The sequence below is a fragment of the Magnolia sinica genome, chromosome 10, assembly GCF_029962835.1.
Source record: "Magnolia sinica isolate HGM2019 chromosome 10, MsV1, whole genome shotgun sequence".
NCBI lineage: Eukaryota > Viridiplantae > Streptophyta > Magnoliopsida > Magnoliales > Magnoliaceae > Magnolia > Magnolia sinica.
The window spans coordinates 73,907,307-73,917,256 of NC_080582.1; the positions used below are offsets into that span (position 1 = coordinate 73,907,307).

The following is a 9,950-nucleotide window of genomic DNA, read 5'->3' on the forward strand; positions in this document are numbered from 1 at the left end:
AGAGTTTATATTTTCTTTTGCTAAGAAAGACATGTATCCATCGTCGAGTATAGTGTCAAAGCTTGTAGCAGCATGCGATCTAACTTCGTTAACATTTGGTATAGACCCTGTGGTTGTTACGTATTGTACAATGCTTCGATTGCGTCACGAACTTTCGAGATTTCACTTACTGCCATTTCATTAGGATAAATCTTTATGAAAATGTACTTAACATAACTCATCTTACACCGAGGATCAAGAACAACAGCTAAGGATATTAACAAATGACATTCATTCCAGTACTTGTCGAACTTTGTTTGCATACCACTTGTCATGAGTTGCAGAAAAAATGGACCTTCACTGGCACCTTTCTTTAGGGCTTCCTTGATCTTCCATATAGCTGAAAGAAACATATTTGCTGTAAGAAACTTGTTGCCATAAAATATTTTCGTACAGTCATAAAAAACTTTTAAAATTTTGTGAACTTTTTTCGCTTTGCTCCAATCATCATCAGTAGGCAACCAAGCATACGTTCTATCACGCGCTGCATATTCTGAAAATGCAAGTTCCAATTCCAGGGCCGAATCCAACATTTCAAAAGTCGAATTCCAACGTGTGCAGATATCTACCTTCAACATTTTTGGAGACTTCAAATTCAAACGTTGGACTATATCATTATATATACTCAATCTTGAAGGCGAGCCCCTTATGTACTTTACACTCTCCCTCACATTCTCTATAGTTTGGTCAATTGATTTCAACCATTCCCATACAATTAGGTTCAAAATGTGTGCATAACACCGAACATGAAATATTTTTCCCTCAAAAAATGAACTGTCGGTTGCCTTGAACTGGTTACGTAAGAATGATATTACACTATCATTTGTTGAAGCATTATCTAAAGTTAATAAACTGACTTTTTTTCAATGCCCCAATCTCGTAGATAGTTATAAATGCAATCTGAAATAATCAAACCGGAATGAGGAGGTGGAAGGTGACGAAAGTTCAATATTCTCTTGCAAAGTTTTTAATTTTCATCAACATAGCGTGCAGTCAATAAAATGTATCACTTTCTTTGATTTTGCGCTGTCCACATATCAGAAGTCAAACTTATCTTTGAAACCGAATCTAAAACTGTTTTCAACTTCACTTTCTCACTTGCATACATCTTCATGCATTCCCTCTTTACAGTAACACGGGAGGCCTTCTCAAACTGAGGATTAAGAAATTTACTATATCCCATGAATACTTCACTCTCTATCATTTCAAATGGTTGCTCATCAATGATAATAAGCCTTGCAAAGCACTTCTTCAGCTTCCTTTTTTCAAACTTATGAGTGGTAAGTGTACCTTCAGAAGCAGTTCCTTCGGACTTTGTAAACGATAACAATTGTTGGCCTGAAGGTGTAATTCTAGGTCTTCTTGCACAACTTTGCCTATGTCTGTTTAAATGAGTAGTCGACCCCCCAGAATTTTTGCTGTATAGACTTTTGCAGTGCAGACATCTGATCTTAGTAACATTGTTAACTACTACTTCTTCAAAATCATCCCAGACAACTGATCATTTCTTTCCTTTAGTTGCAGCTGAAGACCCTTCTTCCTCAACAACAAGAGGTGATGTGGCTGACGCACCGGCACCAGAGGTAGTTGGGAGTTCATCCTCACTAGCCATCTCTAAAGATATGAAACAATTTCAACCAACTTTAGTAAAGAATTTCCTAAGTGATGTATCACGTGTGTATAAATGTCCTTTAAACTTTCAACTATTTCCTAAGCGTTTAAATCAGTCACCCATTCAATGTTGAATAGATAGTAATGCTTTCATTATTTAATTTAAATGCCACGCCAAAATTTCGGCAGCATTTCCCCTTATCTCACCAGAATATATTAATCTTGTATTTGATTCACACGTCAACTATCTACACGGTGTGGATATTTGATGAGGAAATAAATGAAAGAAATATATTCAGAGAGAATTAGGATATATGAACCGAAATAAGCATGTGCATTTAAATTAGAATAAATGAAAACATTATTATCTATCCAACATTGAACTATCTAAAAGGGACAATTTGATAATTTCTATGCATCCAAGAACACACTGAATCTATATCTGGCAACATAGAAATCCTCAAATGGGCAACTGATGATCCTATACTACAACTAGAACAATAAAAATAATTAATAAATAGGCAAACAAAAGAGCAGGCTGAAAGGATAACTATTAACAACTTTTATAAAAATAAAAGATATCCGATAGCCAATAGATATGAGCATAAATTAAGACTAGCTAACAAAAATAAAAAAATTGCATCTCGCTTTTAGACTCAACGGGCAGATCTAGTAGTTCCACGCTAGGACCCTTGGGCCGACGTGAAAGCGGGATCTAAAGGAGCTACTGCTCAGAGAGCACGGCTAGAAGTGTTACCTCTTCTACCAAACGGGCTGTTGAGAGTTTTTAGGAAAATAACCATCTATGTAATTACATTAAGTTAAAGCTAGAAATATCCCTATGAGCATAGACATAAAACCAGGTCATTGACACAAACAGGCAACTTCCACTTCGATAATAGATAACATAAAAACTCCACTACCCACGCTCTCTACCAATCTTGGAATAGTATTTGGATTCTCAGCCCACGCATTAACCCAAACAACTTCATCACGGCTCCTAAAATTGAACTCGGATTTAAAGCTAGAAAACCTACAAAGAACTCCCCAATGTACTTTAAATAACTCTGTAAGTACCAACATGAATGGGAATGCAAATAATTGCTATGAAGTCCCATTTGGATTAGAATCCCAAGTAACCTTACCTAGAGAGAAGACTTTCACAAAAAGGTATAAAACAACTATCCTGAACCGGGATCCCATAATGCACTTGTACATCCAGATTCACTAGCATTTTTTTCCAATTTGTAAGGAACAAATTGTGATCTGTAGTTATTCATTTATATAATTGGAAGCACACTATCCAAACATAGTACAAAATATTGGTTGTTATGGTAATTGAGTGATCAAATATCCTCTTATTCTCGATTGAGTCGGAACTTATCCTCGATTGAGTCGGAACCAAGGTGTGCCAAAACGGTTACGTATCGGCCGATACGTAACGGTAATGGTGAAGGCCGATACGCGTTTAAGGGTCGTATCGGCCGTTATGGTTTTTTGTGCCCATATCGGCCGATACGGGCCCATTATAGGCGTAACGGCCGTTACTGATCCGTAACGGCTAGTCCGTAACAGTAAAAAAATGGTAACTTTTTTTTTTTTTTTATACATTTTAAGCTCTGTTTTTTCTGTTTTTTTGAAACTTCTTGCTTCAAAACTGTTTCTCACTCCTTCTACTACTAATTTCGACCAACCTTGGCTGGGTATTCGAGAAAAAAACATATTATATTACGGATTTTGTTGAATCAAAGCTCGGTGGGCCATTTTTCAGAAATTAGTCAAAAATATGTATTTATACTTTTTTTAATATGTTTTGCTGTTTTAATCATGTCATATGATGTGTTAATCATAGTAAAACATGTTAATATGTATTTTACAGATTTGGGGTGCCATTTAATATTTTTTAAATATTTTTTTCTATTTACGCATGAATTTTGACCATTTTTTTAAAAATTCAAAAAATTAATTTTTAATGGTTGTTTTGCTGTTTTACTCATGCCATATGATGTGTTAAACATAGTAGAACATGTTACTATGCATTTTACAGATTTGGGGTGCCATTTAATATTTTTTTCTATTTACGCATGAATTTTAAACTTTTTTAAAAAAAATTCAAAAAATCAATTTTTAATGGTTGTTTTGTTGTTTTAATCATGTTATATAATGTGTTAATCATATTAGAACATGTTAATGTGCATTTTACAGATTTGGGGTGCCATTTTATATTTTTTAAATATTTTTTTCTATTTACGCATGAATTTTTTTCCTTTTTCTTAAAATTCAAAAATCAATTTTTAATGGTTGTTTTGCTGTTTTAATCATGCCATATGATGTGTTAATCATAGTAGAACATGTTAATGTATATTTTACAGATTTGGGGTGCCATTTTATATTTTTTAAATATTTTTTTCTATTTACGCATGAATTTTGGCCCTTTTTTTAAAAAATTTGAAAAATCAATTTTTAATGATTGTATTGATGTTTTAATCATGCCAAATGATGTGTTAATCATAGTAGAATATGTTAATGTATATTTTACAGATTTGGGGTGCCATTTTATATATTATATATATATTTTTCTATTTACGCATGAATTTTGGCTTTTTTTTTTTAATTCGAAAAATCAATTTTTAATGGTTGTTTTGCTGTTTTAATCATGTCATATGATGTGTTAATCATAGTAAAATATATTAATGTACATTTTACAGATTTGGGGTGCCATTTTATAATTATTTAATATTTTTTTATATTTATGCATTAATTATGGCTTTTTTAAAAAAAATTTGAAAAATAATTTTTTAACAATTGTTTTACTGTTTTAATCATGCCATGTGATGTGTTAATCATAGTAGAACATGTTAATGTGTATTTTACAGATTTGGGGTGTCATTTTATAATTTTTTTCTATTTTTGAATTAGTGATTTTATTTTTTTATTTGCTTATATTGGACGGGTTTTGCCTTGGAGCTTCTTAGGGTTTAGTTAGAATATAAAATCATCTTTATTAACATAGGTCATACACTCATACTTATATCTAATTATCTAGTATTTACCTAAACTTGAAGAAATGTTTGGGTCTGGCCAACAACAAGTAAGTGATGATATTGGATGACAACAATGTGAGAGGGTTGGTGGTACTAGGCACCAAATGAAGTGCAAGTATTGTGATAGACTAGTGACTGATGGAATTACCCGTCTCAAACAATATTTGACACATCGAAAGGGTCAAGTTGCGCCATATAGTAGAGTATCGAAAGAGATAATGCTTTTAATGCAAGCTAGTCTGGATGAGTCGAAGGGTAAACGTGCTGTTGTACAAAAGAAGAAAAATGATATTTTGGATGCAGCTCGACAGGAAGTGTTTGGTCCTGAATAAATGGACATTCGTGATGAAGATATTATTGATTCTGACGAAGATTCAGATCGAGAATTTACTATAGCTAGGAGAGAGAGCTTGCATCTAGCTCGTGAAGAGGAAGAACATCGCCACATGTTTGGCACGCATGGGTCAGTGAGTGATACAGGGGGGCAATGGGAGTGAGAGTGGGAGTGCAACTGCTTCTGCAGGTTGGGGGGGTAGGTTTGGTAGGTTATGACGTATGTTTGGGAGCCGACGACAGACATCTTCACGTGATGCCCCTATACGTTTGGATGAAGAAGTAAATGAGCCTAGGAGACCCTCTATTGATCCAATCCTGTTTAAGAAAGAATTAACTAAACAAAAGAAGATAAAACAAATGTGGAGTAGAACTTCCGTTGAGAAATTAGGTAGAGCAGTAACAAATTTATTTATACATGCCAACATACCTCCTAACGCAACCAATTCTCCATATTGGCAGGTGGTAATTGATGCAGCAATAGAAGCAGGCGAAGGAATAAAAGCTCCCACGGCTAAGGAGATTAGTGGGAAATGGACAGATGCAGAGTATGTGGATGTGAAAGCATACGTGGCTACCTTTAAACTTGTATGACAAGCCAAGGGATGCACAATCATGTGTGATGGTTGGACTAGCCCAACCAGACGCAACTTGATCAACTTCATGGTTTACTGCCATTTAGGAACTATATACCACAAGTCAATGGATGCTTCAAAGGCAATAAAAAATTCTACTTATATTAATGAACTAATGGATAAAGTTGTGGACGAGATTGCAGAGGAGAATATAGTGCAGATTGTGACAGATAATGAAGCAACATATAAGCTTATAGGACATATGTTGATGGATAAGAGAAAACATCTTTTTTGGTCACCATGTGCTGCTCATTGTATTGATCTTATATTTGAAGATATTGGGAAGAAGAAGAATGTTAAGGAAATGGTCGAAAGGGCAATGGAAGTGACGACATTTATTTACAACCATAATCAAGTAGTTGCAATAATGAGAAAGTTCACGAGAGGACGAGAGTTGTTGATGCCTGCGGCGACTAGATTCGCAACAAACTTTATAGCATTAAAGAGTTTATTTTAGCATAGGGAAGAGTTGAGTGAGATGTTCGCTTTCCGAGAATGGCTCAACACAAAACATGGGAAGAAGACATCAGGGACACCAGTCGAAGTTACGAACACCATACGAGACAACAAATATTGGAAGAAGGTCAAGGCGATCCTAAAGGTGATGGAGTCAATAATGAGGGTACTCCGTCTTGTTGAATCCGATGAAGCACTTACTATGGGCTTCCTATATGATGCCATGGATAAGGCAAAGTTTACAATTCAACGTGATTGTAGAAGTTGGGAGACTTATTAGAAGATGATCGATAAGAGATGTACAAAACAACTCCATCACGATCTTCATGCAGCAGGTTACTACCTAAATCCTAGGTATAGATATGCCCAATCATTTATTGCGGATGATGAAGTTCGTGTCGGGCTAAAAATGTGATAAAGAGATTAGAGCCTGACTTAGATCTGCAAATAAAGGCATTGAATGAATTAGATACATTTAGAAATCGCCTTGGTAGCTTTGGAGATACTCTTGCACAATATGCAGTATCTAGGTTGCAACCGGCCGAATGGTGGATTAATTTCGGAGAGAGTACGACGGCTCTCCAAAAAATTGTAGTAAAAGTTTTGAGCCAGACAACATCTTCCTCTAGCTGTGAAAGGAATTGGAGTTGTTTTGCGCTCATTCATTTAAAGAATAAGAATAGATTGCAAACTAGAACATTAGATAGACTTGTCTTCATGCACTACAATATAAAACTAAGAATGCGACGACATCATAGGAGCATTATAACTGCTAATGACGGAGACTACTGTCCAATAAACTTTGACAATATTTATGATGAGGATGACCCACTTCTACCTTGGTTGGAAACAAGGAAAAAACAAATTGAAGAGGATAGTAAAGAATTGAAAATTGATGACCTAGAAATACGCAGAGCGCAACAAGAAAGTCGTGCAGATGTGTTGGACCCAGTAAGAGGGGCAGCGTTTATGCCACGTATGGATACAGCTCAAGATTAACAAAAGAGTACGAGCAGTGGTAGCATAACCGTGTCGGATGATGACGATGACCCCCCTGCCCCTGGTGCTGGCACTTCTGATGTTACTCAACACCCTATACAGCAGTCTACAAATCACGATGTTGATGAACATCGACGAGGTGGTACACAAGATCGGACTTATGAGTGTACCGAGTCACGATACAGCCAGCAGGAGGTGAGTACATCTAGTGGTGCACCGGGTCCAGGAGGTCCGGAACATCAGCAGGCTCATGGTCTTGGTTATTATGATAGTTATACTGAGCCTTTTCCATCACATTCATGTTGGAGTAGCCCTCCCGATCAATATCCATATGATTATAGATATCCAGATCTAAATCCAAGTTACTCATCACAGCAGACGCACTCTCAATCTCAAGATTCTCAATAGCCTGAGTATGGGTACCAGTATGGCTATTCGACGGGCATTGGTGGATATCCTTACTCTGGGTCAGAGTCGTTGCCTAGTCAGGATCAGTCATCCTCTAGTTTCGTTGATATAGTATTTCCTTCTGGCACTGAATATTATGGATATGCAGCACCTACACCTATTGGACAGCCTCAGCTTGATGGTGACGATGACGATGATGTGGAGGTCGAGCAACCACAAAAAAACAGATTTTCATTTTGGTGGTGACTTGTGATTATGAGTATATATTTGTGTTAAGGTAAGTATTTACAGCAAACAGCTCACAACAGTATTATTGCAAGAAGCCATGCACACACTTGACACTGCCGAACTTGTATTTAAAATAGCTCCCTTAACAACCAATCAAGTAATCCTTAATCAAGTTGTAAGGGAGTATATCAGACACTACTAATTATTATTTTTTAATATTCTTGACTTGAGGATGACAGGTCATAGACAGGAATCACAGTCACGTGCACAAGTATGTTCGAGAAATTCCTCAAAAATAATTGCAAACACCTAATGTAAGATATTTTCATTTTACATTCATTCTAATATATCTATCATTGATAGTAGATAGTTAGAAAATTAAATATATGAATTTTGTAGTCAAATTCAGGTTATCTGGTTCATAAATTCATCAGACAGTCCGATACAACTTCTCACTAAAGAGTGGACCGTTACACCATCATAAACATGTTCCAATTTATAAATAAATGCATATTTGGAATGCTTAAAATATTCTGGATTTAATACATATTTTTTCATTTTTTTTGGCAAAAGAAAAATTTTGCGCCGTTACGGGCCGTTACGCCCCCGTATACGTATCGATTTTGGAGGACACCGGTACGCCAACCGATACTAATACGGGACACCTTGGTCGGAACTGACTCTCTCTTGTGATTCAAGTTTCTCAATAACTCAAACTGAAATCTCATCTACTCGAGTTTTGACCTGGCCGACATGGTCACCAAGTTTTAGATCCATGGATGGAGTGCATCTCAAAAATCAAACTTATTGAAAATTTCCTAATTATCAAATTGGTGTCACCATAACATGGATGGTTAAAAGTAAAATACCGAGTGGCCCAAATGCCAGATGGTTGCTATCATCTACCTAGTGTGGCTCATGGGTGATGCTCCATCCCATTGTTGGGTCAGCAATTAGGAGGGCTGTGATTGCATGCTCCATTTTAAAATGGCAGTAGACCATTGGAGTCGGGCACTTAAAAGGTGTTTCCAAAGGCTACTAATAGAAAGGAGTAAGAGCTAAAAAGTAACATTTTTCTAACAGTAACTATTTCCAGACTTTCAGTTGACAGCTTACATTAGGGAATATGCAATGTCTCATAACCTGACAAAGAATTAAGATTTAAATTATCAAATGCAAGTCACCAGATGGCTAGTGTTATGGTGCCATTGTACTGCTTACCCACTCAAATTTCATTATTATCATTATTATTTAAAAAAAAGAAAAAAAAAGAAGTTCAGTCCAGCCGATTGGATGACAAGTTAACATACATCCAGCTGATAACTTCCATCATTTCACGTGCATTGCACATTCAACCCTTGTACTAGGTTTGCCCCCACCATGAAGTTCACCTACTGTGAAAACCAATCCTGTATGATCATCAGGTAGCCCACAATATAGAAAACAAATGTCCAGCCACTGATAAAGCTAAATATTGTGAGATGCCGAGCATGTTGGAAGTCATTAGCTAGCTGGATGGCAAGTTACGTGTCCGACCAGTTGGGCGTGAGAAATTCTTATTGACAATAAAAAATAAAATAAAATGATAATAAAAATAAAAATAAATGGGACTATCCAATTAATTGTAGAGGAACTCTTACTCAGCTGATTTTGTCTGCTCAATGTGGAACGAGTAGTTGACAAAATTGAATGTCTGCTGAATGCCCTGTACAAGTTGATCCATAAGGACCATAACACATTAGGGAACATAGACCAATATATGCATCATATAAGTTGATATGGTTTTTGCTATACAATACAGTCAATTGCATGTCAAATATCCAAACAATGCATCAAAAATTAGCTGGATCCAGAGTTCAGGTAGGCCACACCATCTGGAAGACTGGAACAGCTAGGGGTGTACACGAACCGAGCTAGCTCGGTTAGCTCACTCGACTCGACCTGTAAAATCACATGGTGGGGCCCACCTGAGATCTAGAATGTCTTGTTTCCTATGGTGGGTCCCACCTCATTATGGTTTGGGCTGATTTTTGGGGCCTGGTCCTAAATGCCAGGACACACCTGATGAATGGCTTGGATTTCTGCAATACATCAATTTAAAAGCAAGCGGTGACTGGGTTTGCGGCTTAACGGCAGTCGGACTCGGACTAGCGAGTTGCGGAAGGGGCAGGGGCGACCGGGCAGGGCAGGGAACGCC

General features: G+C 36.7%; 1 protein-coding gene across 5 annotated transcripts in view; it reads right to left on the reverse strand.

Annotated features, from left to right (window-relative positions):
* LOC131216987 (uncharacterized) overlaps nucleotides 1-9,950 on the reverse strand; it is a 37,890-nt gene extending 27,940 nt beyond the window's left edge. For 4 of the 5 annotated variants that reach the window (XR_009157144.1, XR_009157145.1, XR_009157149.1 and 1 more), the window contains exon 1: nucleotides 9,394-9,950. Coding sequence is in view for 1 of the 5 variants with exons in the window: in XM_058211643.1 (XP_058067626.1) it covers nucleotides 9,394-9,502 (109 nt within the window). In the remaining 4 variants the exon portion in view is untranslated. The remainder of the gene's footprint in view (nucleotides 1-9,393) is intronic. The other variant, XR_009157147.1, reaches the window with a different exon arrangement.